General features: G+C 31.8%; 2 protein-coding genes across 6 annotated transcripts; one reads left to right on the forward strand and one right to left on the reverse strand.

The window, feature by feature from the left end:
* The first annotated feature begins 294 nt into the window (after nucleotides 1-294).
* On the forward strand, nucleotides 295-3,720 carry LOC131171444 (uncharacterized). Its single transcript, XM_058131556.1, has 5 exons — nucleotides 295-820; nucleotides 1,705-1,819; nucleotides 1,957-2,038; nucleotides 2,991-3,042; nucleotides 3,426-3,720. Exons 1-5 carry the CDS (start codon nucleotides 437-439, stop codon nucleotides 3,486-3,488), a joined length of 696 nt encoding a protein of 231 aa, XP_057987539.1. The 5' UTR covers nucleotides 295-436; the 3' UTR covers nucleotides 3,489-3,720.
* Nucleotides 3,213-10,461, reverse strand: LOC110659296 (pentatricopeptide repeat-containing protein At1g71490). Of its 5 annotated transcripts, none has more exons than XM_058131555.1 (6): nucleotides 10,315-10,461; nucleotides 7,322-9,864; nucleotides 6,056-6,187; nucleotides 5,154-5,413; nucleotides 4,585-4,739; nucleotides 3,213-4,501 (listed from the first exon to the last, which is right to left on the reverse strand). In XM_058131555.1, the coding sequence occupies exon 2, from the start codon at nucleotides 9,673-9,675 to the stop codon at nucleotides 7,489-7,491; it is 2,187 nt and encodes a 728-aa protein (XP_057987538.1). In that variant the 5' UTR covers nucleotides 9,676-9,864; nucleotides 10,315-10,461; the 3' UTR covers nucleotides 3,213-4,501; nucleotides 4,585-4,739; nucleotides 5,154-5,413; nucleotides 6,056-6,187; nucleotides 7,322-7,488. The 5 variants fall into 5 exon arrangements, with proteins under 5 accessions (XP_057987538.1, XP_021672872.2, XP_057987536.1 ...); XM_021817180.2 differs by having other exon boundaries at nucleotides 5,154-5,426; XM_058131553.1 differs by having other exon boundaries at nucleotides 5,154-5,426; nucleotides 6,056-9,861.
* Nucleotides 10,462-25,690: the final 15,229 nt, after the last annotated feature.

Below are 25,690 nucleotides of genomic sequence, written 5' to 3' on the forward strand. Positions count from 1 at the left end.
TTAAATAAAAATAATAAATAATTTTTAATGTTTAAAATTTAAAAAAAAAAAGTATTTTGTTACTTATTTAACTTTTAATTCAAAGTATAACCATTTATTTGATCTTCCACTGAAAACGCATGCACTTATTTAATTTTTTTATTTTTATTTTATAAATTAAAAAGTACTTAAGTTATATTTTTCTAGAAAAAATGAATGAATTTATTTTATTTTTTTTTTATTTTTATTTTATAGATTAAAAAGTATTAAAGTTATATTTTTCTAGAAACTCAATTATTTAAAAAAACAAATGTTGAAACTCAATATTTGAATATGGAATATAATTAATTTCAGGATTAAAAATATCCTTATTTGCTTTTCCATCATCAAATATAAATCAATTTGTTTGCATTGGAATCTTTCACTTCGCTAAGCGCTTCCATCATCAACCATCCTGATGAGGTCCACCATATCACATCTTCTTTCTCCAACGCCACTGCCTCCTCCCCTTAACTTCCGCCAGAAAACTCCAACTTCCCTGCTGAACAACTCGCGAAGCTTTTCCAGTAGAAGAAGAACATGGATCTCACAAACCGAAATCAAAGTCTCGTCGTCGTCATCATCGTCATCATCATCATCAGATAATCAGACCGTCACCTTTGCACCATCACCAACAAGGAAAGATGATGATGATACCGATTTACCAGAGTCTGCGTCGGAGATAGTGAGGAGCTTCTATAAAGGAATCAACGACCGCGATCTTGCCGCCGTGGAGAAGCTCATTGCGGAGAATTGTGTGTACGAGGACCTTATCTTTCCACGGCCCTTCATTGGTCGGAAGGTAATCTTGTACCGAGTAATTCTTTCGCTTCCAACTCGTTCCTTCGAATTCAATTGCTCTTTGTTTTAATTAGGCTGGGCTGGCCCACATGCGGACCGAGCCCAAGACCAACAATTTGAAGTTAATCTTCTTTTTTTAAATAAAAATTTACATTTTAATTTTTAAATTTTACCTTATATTACATTTTAATTTTTAAAAAAAATTAATTATTTAATCTTATATTTTATCCTTAGTCTTTAAATTTTTAAAAAATAACTATTTAGCCCCTAATTTTTATACTATATTACAATTTAGTTCCTATAATTTTAATATATAGAACTATTTAATTCTTGTGTTAATAGATTAAATTATTCCAAACATTAAAATTTTAAGACTAAATTGTTCTATCTATTTAAATTAAGGGGATTAAATAATTCATTTTAAAATTCAAGAACTAAAGATGCAAAACTCATAAACTAAATAATTAATTCATAAAATTCAAGGATTAAAATATAATATATGATAAAATCTAGAAACTAAATTGTAAATTACCCATCTTTAATCAAGTATTGAAATTAAATGAAAAATATATAGCTAGTTTCTTTTTATATATGGGATTATAACTAGGTTCCAATTTGTAATTTCATAATTCTAAATCTAAGCTTTTAAGTTTGGTAAGTAATTTGACAAGATTATTTCCCTTAATCAATAGACATCAATGAAGGAATGGAAAATGTGCCCAAAAATTTATTTAATACAACCGTTGAATGTAAATAATAAATAAGATACACTAGTATAGTTAATCTTTAAATAAAGTTACAATAAAAACGTTTCGAGTTCGAATACTTTCATCTACTAGTTACGAGATTTATTACGAGTTATTAAAAGGAGAGATCATTATGCAGGATATTTTAGAGTTCTTTAAGAAGTTCAATGATTCTATCAGCAAGGACCTCCGATTTGTTATTGATGATATTTCTGCTGAGGATTCCTTAGCAGTTGGAGTTACATGGCATTTAGGTAAGAACATACTGTCCTTTTCACATATTGCCTCCTCTCTATAGTAATTATTAACTTTTTTTTCCTTGGAATTTTAGCTATGTGTGATTTCTTGTTTGGATTTTTTTTAAGCTTGAAGTCATAACTGGATGTAACAGACTGGAAGGGCAAGCCATTCCCATTTAGCAAAGGATGCAGCTTTTATCGGCTAGAGGTCAAGAACAGCAGAAGACAAATAATGTAAGTGAAGCTTTTAAGTAATGTTTTGTGGACTTATGGAGGAAGTGAAACTTTCAATTTATGCAGTGCATTAACCATTCATTGAACCAGCTATACAATGAGGGAGTCCACGCAACTCCTTTACCCCGAGGGTAGCAGACCTAGGATCTCCAAGTTAAAATGAATTTTCTACTATTCAACTAAACATATAAATCGAGTTCAGAGTTTGTCTCTATTTTTCTTACATTACTGGGATTTTGATTTCATCCGTCTAACATGGATGCCTCTATCAAAAATAAATCTCTAGATAGGATATTTGCTCTTCACAAAGTGACCTAATTTCCATTAAAGAGGAAAAGAATGAACAAGATGGAAACTTATATACACATGTTCATGAAATGGAAGATAAGAGGGATTCCTAAACAGATGCGATGATCTCTGAGTTAGAAAATTAAGCTTTTCATGGAACAGGACTTGTGATTAGCAATCCTATTGTTATCATTCTTGTTTGATATACAAAGTTGTTGTTTATTAAAATGGCTCCGCAAGCATATGCTTCAATACTTCCTTTCCACATACAAGATCGTTCCTCATTATTCATTATAGCTTTCTTGATGCCCATGAACAAAGCATTGAAGCATATGGTCATGGTGTTCTGTCCTCTATACGCTTTCAGCGGTCAATATCCTCTGATAGTTCACTTTTTTCGGTTTTGAGCTCTTCATGATTGCCATGCAAATTCAAGAAGATAATAACAGAAGTTCAATGCTGCTAATAATAGATCTTTAATTTATCTGAGATATTAACGGGCTGAAACACTGAGCAGCCACCCTACATTTTGAAGTTATCTTGCTGCTAGTAAACTTGAGTATTAATTAATTGGAAATTCTTTCTTAATATTTCATTTACGGTATTTTTATTTCAACATAAAAGCATTCATATTGTTGTGGGTTTGTTTGTCTTTTGAGAACAGTTACGGTCGGGATAGTGTTGAGCCCGCAATCAAGCCTGGAGAGGCAGCCCTGGTATGTATATATACTTCCTCTTTGTTGCCTGTTGCATCAATAAGACAACACCCTGTTACCGTTCTAGCATATCCTCAATTTTTCACTCTTAATTTTTAATTATCTTGTTTTCAATATAACAGAAATTTGATCAATTCCAGATCTAATTTATGACGACTGTAGCAACAGACTTGATCGCATAAAAAGTTAAATTTGATAACTCAGTCAGCCTTTGTTTTAATTTAAGGATTGGATTGAATATTTAGCATAAATTTAGCAGCTACAATTACTTTATTAGATTTAGGCAGACCCATTTCCCAACCAAAGCCATATGCTGGTTTTTCAATTCTAGTAGCATAAGGGCATAACTATTGTGATCTCTTAACTCCTCTAGGACCATGCAGGTTGCCATCCAGGGTGTAGTTTGGCTGCTGCAACGCTTTCCTCAGCTGGCAGATCAGCTATGATGAAAAGCTATATGCCATTAACATTCATAATGGTAGTTTTCATGGACTCATCTGTACAGTACAACGTCAGCAAACACCTCTTCAATCATCACATGCAATATTTCCTCTCCTATGTATATGGTATACATAAAAATAAAACTTATACATTTACGTATTTTAATTAATTTGTTCTTCAGCCAAGGCTACTTTTCCAAACATGATTTGTTAATTATAGCAGTTGTATTTTCATTTAGCATGTTGTATATTCGAAGTATGGATAAAGATACATAGCCAACCCCTACTAGTTTGGGATTAAGATTGTAACATCCTCAACTAATGCTCCAATTATTTCCTTGAGAATGATAATAAAAGGGCATAGCTAGAAAATATTGGAATCTGCATTTTATCCCTGTTGAATTGGGAAAAAAAAAAAAAAAAAACTCATATATGTCAATCGTCAAAGATTATCAAGTTTCATCAATTGCAGAAAAGGAACGTACGCAAAAAATATGATACCCTTGCCAGGGTATATCTTTGCCCCACTAAAGTGACAGTTCTCCTGAAATTCCCAATTTCAGCAATTATTTCAAGAATCACATTGTAAATGCATTTTTTTCATAGGAGACATCCAAATGACAACCAAAAATTACATATATTCTACGATGCTATTTCATAAACAAACAGTAACATATTCCACAGTCTTTCAATTTATTTAACCTCATCTAAATCAAAACAAGAAGAAAAACAAAGCACAGTCGCCCAAGTTGCGAAGACTTCCAAGTATCACATATAACACAAAAATAAAATAAAATAAATAAATAATTAAATAAAATTACAGCTGATTGCTCTACCAAATAGCTGTGGAAATCATAAATTTCTACATATGAATTTGTCTTCTATTGACTGCATGAAATTTAATTCCCAATTATATATAAATTATAGCCTTATCATGAACTTACTTTCCCTGGGAATATGGTTTTCCATTTTTAGTCTTGAGATTTTGAATCTCTTTTATTTATATTTAACATCAGTCTCTGCAAGAGAGAAGATTCAATAATCCATATGGAAAAAGGAGGGAAAAAAACATTAAAAACGCAAGAAAATATGATTTGCAAACCTGATTTCTCAACATGAGAAGAAGGGTGGTGTTGCCCAGATTGCAAAGACAGCAAGCACAATCAGGAGTTCAAGATCTCATAATAAAACACAGAAGTTCAGTGCTAGTCCTAGCCGGATGGGATGGATTGGAGCTAGTTCAGCATTTGCAATATCCTGTAAATATACATTACAACAAATACTTCGTAACTCTACATTCCAATAAATACTGTTGCACCAGAACCTTGTAAATAACACAACACAATAAAACATTTTAATTTTAGACACCATGTGATAGTTAAATACTTCCCAACTATTGGGATGGAATAAAACAACTGTTAATTAGGCTGCAATATTATACCACTATAGGCCTTTTAATGTGCCCACAATAATTACTTAAAAAATGAAAAAATCAATCAATAAATTCAAATAATGGGATTGACCAAATCAAATAGTTAAGAACAGGTACAATACAAAAATACCATAATCTATAATATCAAGAACCTAGACTATGCGTAGGAATTAAAAAAGCAAGACATTAATCAAGGTCATAATCAGTAATATAATGGCCCTTAAACTGAGCTATGAAACCTCCAATTTAAACTGGATTCCAAAAAGGATAGTCAAAAGACGAGAACACATCATCACGCTGAAGTAAAGCCCCAAGCTGGTGTCCATGATCAAAATATTCAAGGAAAAATGAGAGATTATCTGCTTCAAGAATTCTGTTGTTGATGCATAAAAAATGGGGAAAACAGCCAGAAGCACCACTTTCAAAGTTGTTGGTGTCATTTGAAACCACTACGACTGAACCATTTGGAGACCTCCCAATATGTTGACAGGTACGAAGACTGTTATCACCATCTTCACAATAAAAACAAGTCAACCATATGAACAAAAATATTGAATATTATTCAATTAAAACGTCATATGGATTATACCCAATGCAATTAGCAGAACATATGCAAGTGAAGAGGAAACATAATTTCAGTAGTTAACACATGCAAGATCTGTAAGAGCAGAATGTCATTGATAAATTCACAAATTTGCTATGGCATGACAAAATATATATGGTTTCAGTACAAATTTACTGCCCTTAATATAAGAAGCACACAGCCATATTAACTGTGATTATCAAGAAAAAAAGATTAAATTAATTCAGTGAAGTAGTCATAGATGAATGCAATTTGAAGCCCAAAACCCAAAATCTTTCTTCTAAGAGACAATAGATTGCAAAAAGCTTCCTTAAGTCCCTTTCATTCTCATTTAATTGAATAATCTCTTAGAAAGGCAACATGATATTTATGGTTAAGTGAATGCATGTCCAAAGGCCTATTTCTATATCAAGAAGTAGGCTATGCTAAATCATTTGAAGAAAAAAAAGGAGCATAGGCTAAACATTGGCCAAATTTGAAGGATAACAACAATATGACTTGTTTCTTTATCCAAAGAAAGTCAGCAACATATAAATAAAACTGTCAACTCTTTGTTACCTGAAGTTGTAGTTTTCGGGTGAGATTCATTAAGAGAGGCAATTGGAGCAAGTTGATCAATGTGTTCCAGGTGTCTAGGATGCTTGAAAGCACATCAACAAAAGGCTGTTTATGAATCATACTTTTTTTTACCTGCAAGTCAAAATTATTTTTATTCTGAATTTTCTTTTATGAGTTAGCAAAGAGAAACACAAATGAAATAAAATAAAGAATTATTATCAACAAAGGATCAACTATGGTAACAAAAAGAAGTGCATGCAGAAAACCGAGTTCACAAAAAGCGAGACCTATAAACCTAAAACATGAATAAAATAAAGAATTTAAAAGGCAATAATAATGATGTACCACAAACCATCTTAAAACAAAAAGTGTATTTTCAAATAGAAATAGGCATCAACAATTGAAAACAGAAGTATATTACAAACACTTGGTTTAATGCTTCAAAGTTAAAACACTGGCCAGAACAATAGACAAGTAGCATCTAATTTGGCATAAACACTCTTGGGCGTAAGCAATTTAAAATTTGTTCTCTACCATTGCCATCAAGGACCAAAAGTGAGATATCAGCACAATTAAGTGAAATTGACAGACCCCTAATTTAAGGTATTTTAGTTGATGAGGCCCTTTTAATCAAGCTACGAAAGGCTTCCAGTCCAACCCCAAAAAAGGGGAGTATGTGGAAGAAAATAGTGCAAAATTAACAGTTTAAGTTTGTGCCAAGGCCAGACTAATTCAGCAGCCGACAGAAAGATTGCCATTTCAAATCAGGGTTTTTTGGTGACAGATTTATTAATGCTCCAAAATCAGTAAGGGTCAATTCCTTATCCTTGCTTATAAGAACGATATACAAAATGCAGATTTCCCATCTGACTAAATTATCTCCAACATGCAAAACAATGGTGAAAATTTCAAACATAAGTCTTTCCTTTCAAAGGTTTGAAATTAAAGTTTCAAGACAATTTCAAGATTAAAATCAGAAATAAATAGCAATTTCAAATAAAATAATCACTAAAAATCTACAAATTCTAAGGCTAATGCATAATAGACCCATTCAAAATTAGCCAGAAATATCAAGAATTCACTAATACAAATAATATAAAAATCTTCAACAACAAAGCTGCACTGCATAGTCCAGTTCAAGTTATCTAAATTCACACACACAGAGAGAGAGAGAGAAAGAGAGAGAGAGAGAGAGAGAGAGAGAGAGAGAGAGAGAGAGAGACTAATCAAGTTAATAGATGATAAAATAAAAGAAAATTTACATACCGACCAGAAAGATGAATACTACAAGTCTGACCCAATTCAGAAGGGCCTTAAGGTATATTTCTTTTGTTTCTTGACTTCTGTTATAGATCACATAATAAATTGCTGCCATGGGACAAGAATGACAAATTTAATTCACGTGAAATACATCCAGAATGCATTATTGGGAATCATCCTACTTCCTCCAGCACTTTAACAGAACGCAGACTTTCTCTGGCATCATAATCAGCATCTTTAGTTAGATTAGTCAACCCCTCCAATAATGGGTAAAACTCATCTGCTTTAGCTTTTGATGTATCTCCGACCAGAAATGGTAAAAATTCAGAGCCCACATCAACCCAGGTACAGCCAGGAGCCTTCCTCACACCCAAGTCCCTCATGTAAGTCCTCACCTTTGCTAGCTTGTTCCAACGACCGGCAGCAGCATACATATTAGCAATCAACACATAGTAACCTGAATTTTCAGGCCTCATTTCCAACAATTTCTCAGCAGCCCATTCACCTATCTCAGTATTTCCATGGATACGGCAAGCTCCTAAAAGAGTGGCCCACATGGCAGAGGTTGGCCTGTAAGGCATCTTTGCGATCATCTCCTTAGCTTTATGTAATAATCCAGCCCTCCCATAGAGGTCAACCATGCAGGCAAAGTGCTGCAAACGTGGAACTATGCCATATGCACTACACATCTTTTGAAACAACATTTTTCCTTCAGTTACTAGGCCTGAATGGCTACAAGCTGATAGAACTGCCACCATTGTTACGTGGTCTGGTTTAATATTATTCTTGTTCATTTCATCAAAAAGTTTTAATGCTGCTCGTCCCTCTCCCTGTATTCCAAACCCAGCAATCAAGGAAGTATATGTCACTTCATCCCTCCTGTTCATTGAATCAAACAGCCTTTTAGCTTCTAAAACTTTTCCACATCTTGCATACATGTCAACAAGAGTGTTCCACAGCAACAAATAATTCTTAAATCCTGCACGCCTCAAAATGTAACAATGGAACTCCTTGCCATGTTGTAGATTTGCCACTCGAGCACAAAGGGGAAGAATGCTCGCTATAGTCACATAATTTGGCTCAATGCCACAGCACAACATTTCTCTGAATAGGAATGATGCTTCTTCAGATCTATCCATGTGGGCATAACCAGAAAGCATGGAGTTCCAGGTAATTATGCTCTTAGTTTTTACTAATTGAAACAAAATGTAGGCATGACTAAGATCTTTGCACCTAGAATACATAGTGATCAAGGCATTTCTAACATTATCAGCTCCATCACAAAAGCTGCGAATTGCAGAACCATGAATCTCTGTACCTAATCTGATGGCACCAATATGGGAACATGCACCCAAACCAATAATCATTGCAACTGAATCCAAACAAATGCCACAACTTCTCATATGAGAAAGCAATTCAAGTGCCCCCTTAAAATTGCCTGACTGCAAGCACCCTCCAGCTATTGTGTTCCAAATTATAATATTCAATTCAACACCTGCTAACTGCATTTTTTCAAACAGCTCAAATGCTTCCTTCCACATTCCCTTGGAGGCATAACCAGAAATTATAGCATTCCAAGAAACAGCATCTCTTTCTGGCATTTTGTCAAACAAGCAACGGGCAATCTCCAATTCACCAATTTTTGCATACATTGAAACCAAGGAATTATGCACAAATAAGCTCCATACATGACAGCTAGCATTAATGGATTCATGAACCTCTCTCCCAAAGGCTAGATCCAATTTTTCACCACAAGCCTTGAGAACAGATGGGTAAGTGAAATGATCAGGTCTAATGCCTTTACTTATCATCTTCTTATAGGCAGAAAGTGCCTCTCCATATAGTCCATTTCGAACATAAGAAGAGATAAGCAGATTCCAAGGTAAAGGGTGCAAAATATTGGAATTTTCAGTAATGGTGTGAGCATCAACTAAAAGATCAGCGTTTGAGTAAAAATTGACAAGCTTGGGAACCAAAATGGGGTGTTGCTCAAATCCCAAAGAGATAATGAGGGCATGGAGCTGTTTACCCTGTGGGAGCGATTTAAGGTTGACACAAGATAAAAGAAGAGAAGATATGGAATGCAGAACAATATCATTTGAAGTAGTACAAGAGACATGGTACTGGATCAGAGAAAAGGTTTTGAATGCTTTTAATAAATGGCCCTGACAGGCAAACTCTCTGACAGAATTAAAAAGGTTATCTATCATAGATTCATTGCCAGTTGTACACTTTCCCAGAACCAGGTGATTGTTTTGAAGAATTACTTCTTTGGAAGTTTGTTTCCATTTTTTAGGAATGAACTTTTGGAATCGACTTAGAGAAAGGTCTTTCAGTACAAAATGAGATGAAGATGGCATGCACTATAAACACATTTGTTGAAAGCTGACTGCATTCCCACATTTGCATCATGCAGCTTGCAGAGAAAGAAAATGGCTAATAGATTACTTAAATTTTGCTTCTCAAGATCAAGGATAACAAGACAATTCTATCCGATTAAACAACATAGTCAAGTTACCTGCCTTCCCCAATATTTCATACTGCCTCTGCTAACAAAAAAAAAAAAAAAAAAAGTAAAATACAAGTTAAGTGATGAATTGAGAGTGGAAATCCCAAAAGAACTACTTTTCTTAAACAAGCAAGCATTAGTGTAAATTCTGTGAAGGAAAAACGAAATTTGACTTAAAAAACCAACTCAAATGCCCATCTGCATGTCACAAGTATGGAGAAGAATTAAATTCAAAAGGGAAAATCAATGATAGAAGACACAGTTAAAAAACCTGTTTTATTTCCATCTGGTATCAGGTGAAGCAATCAAGGAAACAACAATACATTACATAGAAAAAGTAACTTATACTCGCTTATAGCAAAAACCTTCTTCCAGAAACACAATCTGGAAAAACAGATCATTAAAACTTATACTCGCATCAGTTTGGCTTTCTGTGGGGAGCAGAAGGAAACACGATTCAGAGAAGGGAAAGCCTGGAAAAATAACTCACTTGTGGGAAATGGGACGCTTAAAGGAGCAGCGGCGAGGTTGAGGGGCAGGCACCGATGATGAGGAGAAGCTGCGTCTGCGAGAGCTTGTGGGCTCCGTAAGCGAGACGGGGGGGCAGAGGAAGAAGAGGGGAATGGAAGCCGTAATAAATCATATGGAAAATTATGAATAAAATTAAATTAATTAATGAATAATCAGTAAAAACAAATTAAAATATTATTAATCTCTTAAAAAATTAAAATTCACAATTAAATGTTTATATAAATTCCCAGACTGCTGGTATTATTTTCCTATATTTATTATACTAATATAATCAATAAATAAAATATATTTATATTATGAAAATATCTAATTTTATTTTATAATAATATAAAATATTAAATTTACATCTAATAAATAAAATTATTATATCTCAATAATTATTAAATAATTTAATTAAAATAAAATTTTAATCATTTATCATATTACATATTAGTTAAATGTGTAGTTTAATTTTAGACGGATTACTATTAATTTATTTTTATAAATAAATTGAATAAAATATAATTTGATAATAAAAAATATATTAAAATAATAATAATAAATAAATAAACAAATTAATTAACAGATAAAAAAATTAAGATTAGGTTTAGTATGCATATTTTTTTAAAATATTTAAATATTAGAAATAAAAATAAATAATTATAATTATGTGATAATTTAAGAGTAAAGAAAATTTAACTATTTGTCACTCATAAACCAAATTTACAAAGAGATACTATATTCATAAAAAAAAATAATCTAAATAGGTATTATAAAAAAAATTATAGATATTATTTTTTATTATTTTTAAATGATAATTATTCAAAATCTTTTTATTTTAAAATAGTGTTTATAGAAAAATTTAAAAATGAGCTAGAAATATTGCTAGCAGATCAACAATTAATTTTTATTTTTTAATTGATATGAAAGTTTAATGTTTTATTAATATAATATTAATTTATAAATAAATTTTATTTTATTATAAAAAAATCAGCTTAAAATTGATTTAATGAGGATAATAATAATTAAATTTAATTTAATAATTAAAATTGACAATAACAGAAAAATAAAATATTTAACAAATAATTTGAAGTCACATATGTTTAAAAATTAAAATAAATAAATAAATAAAATTTTGAAAATTTAACAAAAAAAATACCTAAATAAAATTTTGAAGGAGACTCAAACATTTCTCTGATTAAAAAGATTTAATTAATTGAAAAAAAAATGGTAACATGTCAAATGTTGATAGATTTCAAGATATCTCATGTAAAAATCTCATGTAAAAATTAAAATGAAAGTCTTTATTTCTAATAATAAAATATAATTTTTAAAAAAATATAAATAACGAAAATAAGGAATATTAGTGTTGTAAAAACAATGAATTATATTTTATTATAAATAAAATTATTCTTATGAAAATAATAATTAAATAATTTAAAAGTAATTAATATATATATATATATATATATGACACTGTGATGTTTAATGAGTTTAACAATATTGGTGTCATCCTTTTTCTAATATTTTATTTATTAAGAAAACTTGCTTAAAAAATATTAATATATTAAAATTTGAAAATATAACTTCGTTAGTCATCATATAATTTTAAATATTTAAAAAAGTAAAAAATTATCCATCAAAAATTATTTTTATTATATAACTTATTAATGATTATTTAATATTTTAATTTTAAATAAAAATTTATTTTATATATAAAAAATTTTAAATGAGTTTATAAATTAAAATTTATTTATTATTAATTATATTGTAAATATAATTTAAATATATAATTTTTGAAATTTTACTTCATTATTATAAAGTCAAATTTATTTACAATTTTTTTATCTTTTGAATTATCTAATACACGTTTTGGTTGCTAAATTTTATAAAAATATAAATATTCATCTTATAAGAAATTTTATGTCTTGCTTTTTAATGAAAAACTTTTATAATATTTTTAAAGGCTAAAAATCTGCTATATTTTTTATTAAAAAAAGGTAAAAAAAAATAAAATCCAAATTGTAAAAGCAAACGCAACGTTTTTGCTTCATAAGTCTGAGCTATAGGAAAGTTCCTATGCATGATGATTGGCTATATCACAGATCATTGTGTTACTGCAAGGAAGGGTCGAGCAATAAAAGAATAAGAAGAAGAAGAAGATGATGAAAGAGCAAAAGAATGGCCCAGAACTTCGTAAGTAATTAAAATTGAATTTTCTACATTATATGCACATATTATAGTAAAAATACTTATATTTTCCTAATTTAGAGTAAAAATTAAATAAAAATAAATATTATTAAGTTACAATAATAATATTTTTTTCATATTTGTTCTTGTAATATATAGGAGCTGTTACCGATACTAGAAAACAGGTCAATTTAAAATTATTTAAACACATAGCAAACCTAAAATTTGGAAAAAAAACATTTCTTTATTTCATTTAAATCAAAACCCAAAACAACTCATAAGCAAGGATTTCCATCATAACATAAATCATTTCTTTTAAGAAAGGTTTTTGAATTTTGAGCCCAAAAAAATATTTATAAATGCTAAAATATAGTTAATCCATTCATACATAAACATAAAAGGGTGCTTAGGGTTTAAGGCAAATATACAAGTTATTTTGTTCTTGCATATCACATTCTTATGATAAAATGAAATTAAGTATAGTAACTAGCAGTTTACAAGTACATGTACACTACAAAGTCCTCAAGTAATGTATTAAATAAATTGATTATCATTTATTAAAATTACCGTTACTCAACTCTTACAACTTATCAAACACCAACACTTACTATAGCTTTTTTTTCTTAATTGTAACTTCTCGAGTTTCTCACATCCGATCCTATAAAGATAAATCCTAATGAGTTATCTGAACTTTTAGTACTCTATAAACCTATCATAGCATCAATTTTATGTCATTTCTATGTGTAAAATTGGGTTTTGGAGCCTTGGAGAGAAAAGAGAAAATGGGCAGACAAAAGCAACTTTGGCTGCTGAAAGGGGGAGCTTCAGCTATCGAAGTTTTGAACTTCAAGTGCCCTCAGTAGGCAATAGCCACTTTGGCTATCAAAATAATGGCTTTTGGCAGCTGAAACTGGAAATTTTTAGAATTTCCAAATTTGATTATGTAGAAATTCCATATTGCCAAAACACCATTGACTCATCTCTAAAGCTCTCAAAACTCAACTCAAAACATATATTCATGCCATAAACTAATCAACTAACTCTTTTAAACTAAAAATTTCAACATGCATTCACAAAATTCCTAAAATCCATAGCGATTTCTGAATCCATCATCAAAGTTTTAAACAATTGAAATGGAATTTCAAGTTCATAAAGCTTCTATTCAACGCATATTTTCTAACTCTGGCACTATAACTAACTTTAAAAAACCTAAAACATAACATGCATTAACCAAGAACAACTTGAATTTGTTACAAGCAAAACCACTTAACTAATACCCATTCTCCATGAAAAGTTAAAACCTTGTACTTTTCTTTGCCCACGCATAACAAATCAAGCTATCAAGGGAAGATTTATTTCAACTACACATGTAAGAGAAATTGTTTAACACTTTGAGTTTTAATGCCTATACCTTGATTTATGCAATTTTCTTTGGAAAAACTTTAACTCTCACTTAACTCTAGCATAGAATAAATCATTTTAACTTGTTAAAATTTACTCAAGAAGAGAAAATCACATAAGAGAGTTGAAGTTTGGAGAGTCACCATACCCAGATAGAGAAAAATGGAGAACATTGCCCAATTTTTATCTGTCCAGGTCTATAAATACTCTTGGCACCCAAATCACTTTTGGTAGCCGAAAGTCTTTCTTTCTTCTTTTTCATTTTTTTTAACTCTAAAACCTCAAGTCTCAACCCACTAAGCTTTCTAACAAACACTTGTAAAACACTTAAACTCTTACCTATACTTCCACCATATGCGAAACTCTAAGTTTCACTAGAAATTCTCATCATCGGCAGAAATTCCAGCATCGAAAAATGGTAAATGTCCTAATTTGGGAGGACCAATCAATAAGAATACATTAAAAAAAATTATGAAAATTTTGGGGCCATGCCCTTGAAAGGTTCCGCCTTTAGATTGAGAGATAGATCGAAAAGCAGAAGCAAACTATGATAGAGGCTAAGGGAGAGGAATGATGGCAATCTCAGAGTGAGAAAATTGAGGAAGAGTTGGCAACAACAAAGGGATGAGATATATGAGGGTTTAGGTTTATAATATAAAAAGTTTATAAATCATGTTTTTTTTTAAATTAATGTGGTTTATTTTATTAAAAAAGATATATATATATATCATAGAAAAATATTTATTTCTAGATAAATATAGAATAGATATATTAATGAAGGTGAATTTTATAATATATAATTAATAGCAAATAAATTTAATAATTATAATTTAAAGTAAACAAATATTATAAATATTAAGATTAGTAATATAAATAATTGTATATATAATTTATAATATAATTTTGAAATATTCTTATTTGTCATTCATTCATTCTATTCTTTTTTTTTTTTTTTATAATCTCATTCTATTCACTTACATATCATTCATCTATTTGTAAGCTAGTCATAAGACAGAAAGGTTAAGATAGTCCTGAGAGAGAATTTTAAAGTACACACATAAAGAGAATGATAATACATAGAATGGAACAAATAAATAATGATAAGAGGGGAAGAAAAAGAGATGATACATATAGAAAGTACGATACATTGAGTAAAAGAGATGGATAGTAATAGGAGAGAGAGAGAGAGAGAGAGAGAGAGAGAGAGAGAGAGAGAGAGAGAGAGAGCATGAGGATGGCATATAAAAAGAGTAATAACACATACAATAAAAGGGATAAGTTTCAACAATTGTCCCTAAACTTATATAGTTACAACATTATGGTTTTTCAAATTTAAAATGTAAGATAAAACCCCCTCAACTTTCAAATTTTATACAGTAAAATCCCTCTAACTTCCAAGTACTGATTTTCTAATTAGATGCTGATAGCTTTAGCGTGGCACTAAGTCAGTATTTCTTTCTCATCTCTTATGCAAAGTGTAAAATTATTCTCTTTATATGTAAAAAGTTATTCTTTCCACACAGAGGAGAAGTATTCTATTAGAGTCCAAGTTCAATTGGAATTAGGAAGTATAAATAGTTTAAGAAGTTTAGTAGAATTTAAATTATGTAGTTTAATAATTAGAGCCCTAAAAGGACTAGATTTTAGTGGCCTATATATATGAATAGTTGGTTAGCTATTATATGAAATGTATTATAGAGAGCTCACAAAGTGGAGAAGTATATTGAATTCTGAGAGTTTTGTTTGGTAATTTTGAAGGTGAGAAAAATAATTAGTGACTGTAATTATTTTTTTCTTGATAGTAGATTTGTTGGTGGTATAGACTTACGCTGAACCATGTTAAATTTTATGTTCTTTATTTTGTGTGGGTATAATTTTCACAATAAGTGGTATGAGAGCCTAGTTTAAAGTGGTGAACACAAAATTTAAGGTATAGCCGTTCAATGGGAAAATTAATTTTAGTCTGTGGCAAAGCACTATAAAGGATGTCCTTGTGCAACAAGGATTAATCAAAGCATTAAATGAGAAGCAACCGGTGATCATGAAAAATGATGATTGGGAGGAGCTTCAACAAAGGGCTATGAGTACGATTAGAATAACATTAGCCCTAGATGTGAAGTGCAATATATTGGAGGAGACTTCGCCAGTTATTTTGTAGAAGAAATTGGAGAGCCTGTACATGTCAAAGTCACTCACAAATAGCTTGTACTTGAAGAAGGAGTTGTACCAACTTAGAATAGATGAAGGTACTGATGTGAAGGATCACTTTAATATTTTTAATAAATTAATTATCCAATTGGCTAGTGTTGGTGTGAAGGTAGATGATGAAGATAAAGCCCTCTTGCTTTTAACCTCTCTCCCAAAATCTTGTAAAAGTTTGGTGACAACCCTAACAGTTGGGAAGGAGACTTTAAAGGTAGAGGAGGTTACCGCAATTATATTGGATGATGAAAAGTTCAAGAAGATAGGTAGTTACAATGAAGGTGGAGCGTTTATTGCTGGTTCTAATCGTGGTAGAAGCAATCCACATAGAAACAATTGGAGGAGGAATAGTAGATCAAGCTCGAGACCATAAGTAGACCATGAAGATAGAGAATGCTACTTGTGACACCCCTTACCCGTCTACAGTATATCTGAGTAAGATATGTCACACGGTGTACCGGAATACTCTACTTTATCTCAATCATTTTTATTCTTCCTTAATTTATTTTTATCATAGTTTTGAATATAATTTATGAAATATAATTCATTTAAGTAATTTATTGAAATTATAATTTATTTGAGGTTCCGAAAATTTTATAGAAAATCCGGCAGAGTACCGGCTAAAAATGGAGAAAACAGTTCTTCGGAACCTGTGAAAAACACTTCCAATAATCATATTCAATCATTCTCAAACTCCAATATCAAAATCTCAATATGTTTTTCAACAACATTTCCATTTCTCAATCATTCATTTCTCATGGTACTCATATATAAGCAATAAATAAATATTCAAATTTTTTTATTCACAACCACAATTTTCATTATTTACATGAACATCAAATACATTACATAAGTTTCAATTACACAAAAGAAAATAAAAGTTAGTTACAAAATACCAAAATGAAACCTAGTGTCCTACCAATGCACTGAAGATGGTGAGGTGACACGGACACTATGCAGAGCTGCAGGAGGTCTCACCCAGTCTGTGGTCTACTGGGCTCTCGGTCAGTATCTCCAGAACCTACACGTGACAAAAGCAACGCGCTAAGCAGTAATGCTTAGTGGTGCCAATAATAAAATAAAAAGAAATAACAGAAAACAAATATGCAGTGAATGTATCGATGTCTTATTGTAAATAAATTTTCGATGAGTATTTGCAGTCTTACTTATTTTGTACTTGTTATATTCATTATTTCATTACATTTATCCACTTTCATTTTTGATTGACCAAGTAACCTATACTTTGACGATCGGATCGATAAGCGGGTAAACCGCTTTGGATATCAAGTACTCGCCACACCATCGGTCACATGTGTGTCTCCGGTGTGCAATGAGCCTAATAAGCTGTAATAACATTAGGCACAAGGCCAAGTATCAACATAATGTCAGAATGGCTAAAAGCCATGAAATTACAGAATGGCATAATGCCATTTGTAGTACTGCTAACTGAAACCTATTGGCATGCCAAACAATCCAAACCAATCTTGTTAGGTATACTAGGGCATTTGACACTTTTGAATTTTTCCATTTTTGAATTTCAAGTTTTGGTGTTACTATTCCCTTCATTAGTCAACAAAAATGTTGACTTTTGCATAGAAAATAGGTACATTGGTTTTAACACTCCCAACATATCACATTTTGCATTTAAAATTTGTTGGTATTGGTTAACAATATCATTTCTAAGCTTAAAATTAATGGAGCAGAATTTTCAGTTTTTATACCAAAACTTTACTATTCCATTATTTGTTGTTGCAGTGGGAATTTGGGAAAATGATAAACATGAAAGTTGTTCCTTATTTTGTCTATTTGAATTTCTTTTTTGAATCACTCCATTTGAAGTTTTGTAGCTCAAGTTATGGTCCAAAACCACAATGGCCGGATTGAAAAATTTGAATCGACCATATCTACAGTGCAGTAAATAGTAAATTCCACTCTCTTGTTGAATAGGTTCTGGTCATAATTTGGGGTAGGTTCCTTCATAAAAGTTGTTGGTCTATATCTCAGCTTATTTCTGGTAAAATTTCAGGTCAATTAGGCCATTCTACAATGAGTTATGGTCAAATGAACAATCACTATTCATTTGGTCATTCTGCAGAATCTGGTTGCAGGACATCCGGATTGGGGCAAGTTTTTGGTCCACTTACTTTGGTCTTTTGGGCATGGTTTCTTCACCAAAATTGTGCCATTATGTGTCTAGTTTCATGTCCAATTGGCCAAACACCAATTGAATCTACACAACCAAAGTTATGGCTGTCCAAATAAGCTGGACTCACAGCCACACCTGCTGCTCTCACTAGGCAGCATACCAAATCAGTTTGTCATGCTATAATTCACTCTAAATTATGGTCAACTTACCTCAAATGGTCACTAATTGACCATTAGAATGTTCATTCACCATTACATAAGCAAAGTCCAAGTTTCTCTTCAAAACCCTAATTCCCCATTTCAAATTCACACAACATACCTTAGTTAAACACACTAATTCATTATCCATATATATATATATACTTTAAACATCATCTCTAGTCCACTCTAAGCCCATCAAAACAATCAACCTTATCCCTTCCTTAGGGCTACCGAATTCCATGGTTTATATACACATAAGTTTTATTTCATTTAATTTACACTTTCATACTCATTTTAAGTCCCTAACATGGAATAAGAGAGATATATGCATGAATAAGCACTAACCTTTTTCAGCAGAATTTTCTCAAGCTTGAACTTCACTTTCTTTCTTTTTCTAGGCTGCCAAACACTTTCCCAAGAGGTATAGACAAGTTTTAATGAAAGATGTCTAGGGTTTAGTAGTGAGAATTCATGGGAAATGGAAGTGATGAAAGAAAATTTTTATGGAGGGAGATGGAAGAGAGGGTCACGGCTAGATGAAGAAGAAGAAACCAGAAATTGGTTTCTTAATTTGTCATTTTTCCCTTTTTAAAGAATTTTAGTTGTGTTGTTGAATGGTGATTAGTGGAGGGCATTTAAATGACATCATAGTGATGTCATAATTAGGGATTTAAGTCATTTTTTTTTCTTTCTTTTCTATTTATTTTTAATTTAATTTTTTAGCAATATTTATTCATATTTTAGATCATAATAATTATTTACTTAACTGGACAAGTCGGCCAAAAATCGCCTCTGAAGGCGAAATGACCAAAATGCCCTCCGTTTGGCTTAACGGGTCAAAATTGTCTGTACCGATTGAAAAATTTTTCTAAATATTTTCTTGGCATTCTAATACCATAGGAACCTCAATGACCCTTCTCTGGAGTCTCAAAAATTATTTTATGATTTTTCCCCTGGGTCTAGGGCTTCTAGTTGCGAGAACCGCAACTTTTCATTAGGTTACCCATCGTTAGGGCACCGGCTCGTTTAACTTGGTTGTATTTTATTTCTAAAATTTTTTCTAAATTTTTTTTATTAATATTTGAGTTAATTATAGTTCCTCACTTTAGTTTAAATATTTTTCCGGACGTTTTAGCTGTCCGACCGACATCGTCACCGAGCATGAGAATGTACGGAGTTGCCGCAGGAGGGTGTTACAACTCTTCCCCTCTAATTTAAATTTCGTCCTCGAAATTTACCTGATGCAAACAGTTGAGGGAACTGTTGCCTCATCGTCTCTTCACTTTCCCAAGTTGCCTCCTCGGTGTTGTGGTGCCTCCAAAGCACTTTCACCAATGGAATCTGCTTATTTCTCAACTCTTTCACTTCCTGCCGTAATCGATGGGTTCTTCTTCATATGTCAAATCCGGTTGTACTTCAATTTCTTCCTTAGAGATGACATGTGAAGGATCTGAGCGGTATCTTCTTAACATAGACACGTGGAACACATTGTGGATCTTGTCCAGCTCTGGTGGTAAAACTAGCCTGTAGGCTACTGGTCCCACACGTTCAATGACTTCATATGGGCCAATGAACCTAGGGCTCAACTTACCTTTTCTTCCAAACCTCAGTACCTTCTTCCATGGTGACACCTTGAGGAACACTTTGTCGCCAACTGTGTATTCTATTTCTTTTCTCTTCAGGTCGGCATAAGATTTCTGTCTATCTGAGGCAACCTTCAGATTGGCTTTGATTAGTTTTATTTTCTCCTCAGTCTGTTTCACCAGGTCTGGCCCTACCAGTTTGTCTTCGCCCAATTCAGTCCAGCACACTGGAGTTCTACATTTCCTCCCATACAGTGCTTCATATGGGGCCATTTGGATGCTAGCTTGGTAGCTATTGTTGTATGCAAATTCTGCCAGTGGGAGGTATCTATCCCAACTTCCCTCAAACTCAATGACACAACTCCTCAGCATATCCTCAAGGACCTGACATATATTTCATGTTATTATTATCATTTTAGTTCAATATTTGTATTAATTTAATTGGTTTAATTGTTTACCTGGATTACTCTTTCTGATTGCCCATCCGTCTGAGGATGGAAAGCTGTGCTGAAATGGAGTTGTGTACCCAAGGTCTCATGCAACTTCTTCCAAAATCTCGATGTAAACCTTGGGTCTCGATCAGATATGATGGAAAGTGGAATTCCATGTAGTCTAACTATCTCACTGATATATAATTCTGCTAACTTCTCCAGCGAGTAGTCAGTCCTAACTGGCAGAAAGTGTGCTGACTTCGTCAATCTATCTACTATCACCCATACTGCATCATGTTTCTTCTGGGTGAGAGGTAGACCACTTACAAAATCCATGGTGATCCGATCCCATTTCCATTCAGGTATGCGTATAGGCTGTAGCAAACCTGATGGAACTTGATGTTCTGCCTTGACTTACTGACATGTCAAGCATTTAGTCACATAGTTATCCCTGAACTTATATAGTTATAATACTACAGTCCTTTAACTTTAAAATGTGCCATAAAACCCCTTAAACTTTCAAATTTTGCACAGTAAAATCTCTTTGACTTTCAATTACTAATTTTTCAGTTGGAAATTAATATGAATAGTTCCCGCATAGTACTTAGTCAACATTTCTCCCTTGTCTCTTTATGCAAAGTGTAAAATTATTCTTTTTATGGATAAAAAATTATTCAGATAAATTTTAACAATTATTCCTGAACTTATATAGTTATAACACTACAGTCTTTCAACTTTAAAATGTAACATAAAACCCCCTAAACTTTCAAATATTATACAGTAAAATCCCTCTGACTTTCAATTATTTATTTTTTAGTTAGAAACTAACGTGAATAGCTCTCGCATGACGCTTAGTTAAAATTTCTCTCTCCGCTCTTATGCAAAGTGTAAAATTATTCTCTCTATAAGTAAAAAATTATTCTGTCTATAGAGAGAAAAATAATTCAATTTACACATGTACTGACTAAACTCCATGCTAAAACTGTCCAGGTCAGCGTCTAACTGAAAAATCGGTAATTGAAGGTTAGAGAGATTTTACTGTATAAAATTTAAAAGTTGATGGGGTTTTATGTTACATTTTTAAGTTGAGGGACTGTAATATTACAAATAGATAAGTTCACGGATAGTTATCAAAATTTATCCAAAACTATTCTATTTATAGAGAGAAAAATGAATCAATTTACATATGGCTTGAGAGAGAAAAGAGAAATACTGATTAAGCTCCATACTGGTACTGTCCAGATCAGTGTTTAACTGAAAAACTAGTAATTGGAGGTTAGAGGGATTTTACTGTACAAAATTTGAAAGTCGATAGGGTTTTATGTTACATTTTTAAATTGAGAAACTGTAATGTTACAACTAAATAAGTTCAAGGACAGTTATTAAAATTTATCCCAAAATTTTAATAAGAATATATTACTAATAACGAAATATTGATTGATAGATGGAAATAAAACTACTAAAAAATAATGATGCATTTCTCATACTTATTGAAATAGGAAAAAATTTTAGGCCTCGTTTGATTAAAGTAATTTGGCTGAGAAACTTTAAGTTCTTAGAAAGTATGAAAAGGTACTTTGCTTGGTTGCCATAATTTTTTTTATCCTTATAGGAAGTTAAGGAACTCACTTCCTTTCCATACATGAAGTAAATTTCTTGGCTTTATCTAGCTAACTTCAAGTTTTTAAGCTAAAATTCTCCTGCTTCTCACTTTTTCCTTGCAAATTTTCAAGCAAAATCCCTTTAACTATATCTTGTTCGCATTTTGTCACTCTTAGCTCCATCACATTCTGCTTCCATCTTAAGTTTAGGGATTTATTAGTTTAACATTATTTGTAAATCTTGATAATGAATAATATTATCTGTATTTTTATTGTTGAATGTAAATAATTCTACTTATTACTCTTAACTTATAATAATGTTTTATTATATTAATTTATAAAAAGGTATTATAATTATATATACTTTATTTTTTGGAAGTGTTATTTTTTATGTTAGTCTAATATGTAATTTTGTGGAATAATTATTTTACAAAGAAAAAAAAAATTCCATCCTAGGTTAAGGATTTATTATATGTTGATTATTGTGTGAGTTGAGTATTTTGGGTAATATAGAATATGTTCCATTGAATTGATGATAAGTTTATCAAATTTTTATCAATGAAATATAATTATATAAGGATATTTATGTCATTTCCACTATTACTTTCCATTAATACACTTTTTATTTCTCGAAAATTTAATATACTAACCAAACACATTCAAATCATATTTATTGGATAAATAACTTCTCTTAAAGTAAACTTCCTAGAAAATGAATAAAAAAGTGCCACATGTCTATCTCTTAAATTGAGGAGTAATATACTTCATCTATAAATATGAGAATAAAAAGAGGAAGAAAGATCATGCATTAACACACTACTTTCATACCTATTTTAAGCTTTAGTTTCTCCATCATTATTATTATTATTATTATTATTATTATTATTATTATTATTATTATTATTATTATTATTATTATTATTATTATAATACTCCATTTATAGCTTAATTTCATTTTATTCTCTGGTTTTACTTGCAAATTTATCATTTTATGCGTTGCACTTTCAATTTATTTATTTTAAATCTCAGTGATCACCCATTACCTAGCTTTTAAAGGTTAGGTAAAGAACTTTATTGCACACTTGTGTAGCAACTTGCAAGCATCCTTGTGACACCCATTACCCGTGTACAGTAGACTCGAGTAAGCAATGTCACACGGTGTACCGGCACACTCTATTTTACCTTAATTAATTTTTCTCATAGTTTTAAAATATAACTTGTGAAATATAGTTCATTTAAGCCATTTATTGAAATTACAATTTATTTGAGGTTCCAAAAATTTTATAGAAAATCCGGCAGAGAACCGGCTAAAAATGGAGAAAACAGTTCTTCGGAACCTGTGAAAAACACTTCCAATATTCTTTCTCAATCATTTCTCAAACTCCAATGTCATCACAAACTCAATATTTTTCAACAACATTTCTCGATCAATCATTTCTCAGGGTACTCATATATAAGCAATGAATAAATACTCAAATTTTTCCACACATAACCGCAAATCTTCAATATTTACATGAACCTCAAAATACATTACATAAGTTCAATTACATATGAGAAAATAAAAATTAGTTACAAAATACCAAAATGAAACCTAGTGTCCTACCAATGCACTGTAGATGGTGAGGTGACACGGACATTATGCAAAGCTGCAAGATGGACTCACCCAGTCTGCGGTCTACTGGGCTCACGATCAGTATCTCCAGAACCTACGCGTGGCAAAAGCAACGCGCTAAGCAATAATGCTTAGTGGTGCAATAATAAAATAAAAGAAAATAGCAGAAAATAAATATGTATTGAATGTATATGTCTTATTTGTTTTGTATTTGTTATATTCATTTATTTCTTTAACTTTGTCCATTTTCATTCATTTGGTTGCCCAAGTAACCTATACTGAATGACTGGACTGGATAAACGGGTAAACTGGCACTGGGCATCTAGTACCTCGGGCCTTCACACCATCGGTCACATATGCATCTCCGGTGTACAGCAGCGCTAATAATGTAATAACAATAGGCACAAGGCCAAATATCAACACAAGGTCGAATGGCTAAAAGCCATGAAATCACGCAGAATGGCATATTGCCATGTGCGATCGCTAATCGAACCCTATTGGCATGCCAAACTATCCAAACCAATCTTGTTAGGTATACTAGGGCATTTGATACTTTTGAATTTTTCAATTTTTGAATTTCAAGTTTTGGTATCACTATTCACCTCATTGGTCAATAAAAATGTTGACTTTGGATAGAAAATAGGTACATTGGTTTTAACACTCCCAATGTACCACATTTTGCATTTAAAACTTGTTGGAATTGATCATCATTACCATTTCTAAGCTTAAATCCAAGAGAGCAGAATTTTTAGTTTTTGAACCCTAACTTTACTGTTCCATTAAGTACTGTTGCAGTGGGAATTTGAGGAAATGGTAAACATGAAAGTTGTTCCATATTTTGTCTAGTTGAATCTCTTTTTTTGAATCACTCCATTTGGAGTTTTGTAGCTCCAGTTATGGTCCAAAAATGATAGCTGGCAGGATTGCAAAACTGCAGAATTGACCATATCTACAGTGCAGTGAACAGTAACTGTCACTGCCTTGTTGGATAGGTTCTGGTCATAATTTGGGGTAGGTTTCTTCATGAAAGTTGTTTTTCTATATCTTATCTTGTTGCTGTAAAAATTTCAGGTCAATTGAGCCATTCTACAGTGAGTTATGGCCAAATGAACAGTTACTGTTCATTTGGTTATTTTGCAGAACCTGTTTGCAGGGTATCCAGATTGGGGCCAACTTTTGGTCCTCTTGCTTTGGTCTTTTGGGCATGGTTTCTTCAGAAAAATTGTGCCATTTTATGTCTAGTTTCATGTCCAATTGGCCAAACACCAATTAGACCTACATAGCCAAAGTTATAGCTGTCTAAGTGGGCTGGAATCACAGCCACCCTGCTGCACTCACTAGGCAGCATACACTTTTCACTTTGCCATGCTATATTTCAGTCCAAATTATGGTCAACTTACCTCAAATGGTCACTAATTGACCATTAGAATGTTCTTTAACAATTTCATAAGCCAAGTCTAAATTTTACTCCCAAAACCTAGCTCAAATTCAAGGTTCACACCATTTGCCTTAGTTAACTAACTAATTCCTTTTCCTTATGTTTATATACTTTAAACATGATTTCTATTTCACTCCAAGTCCATCAAAAACACTCCATCTTGTTCCTTCCTTAGGGCTGCCGAAATTCAGGGTATACATACGCATAATTTTTATTCATTTAAGTTACAAATTCATACTTATTTCAAGTCTCTAACATGGAATTAAAGAGTTTAAGATATATATGTGCACTAACCTCTTGTAGGGCAGAATTTTTCCAAGCTTAACTTCACTTTCTTTCCTTTTCTTGGCTGCCAAACACTTCCCCAAGAGGTATGGACAAATTTTAATGAAAGGTGTTTAGGGTTTAGTAGTGAAACAAAGAGAGAAATGAAGCTTTTTTTTGAAGGTGTTAATGGAGGTTTGGGCAAGCTTGGATTTCGGCTGGTTAGGGAGGAAGAGGATGGCTGCTGTTGCTTTTTAATTTTTTTGGTCTCAATTATCTCTTTTATTA

Source organism: Hevea brasiliensis, chromosome 12 (assembly GCF_030052815.1).
Source record: "Hevea brasiliensis isolate MT/VB/25A 57/8 chromosome 12, ASM3005281v1, whole genome shotgun sequence".
Lineage (NCBI taxonomy): Eukaryota > Viridiplantae > Streptophyta > Magnoliopsida > Malpighiales > Euphorbiaceae > Hevea > Hevea brasiliensis.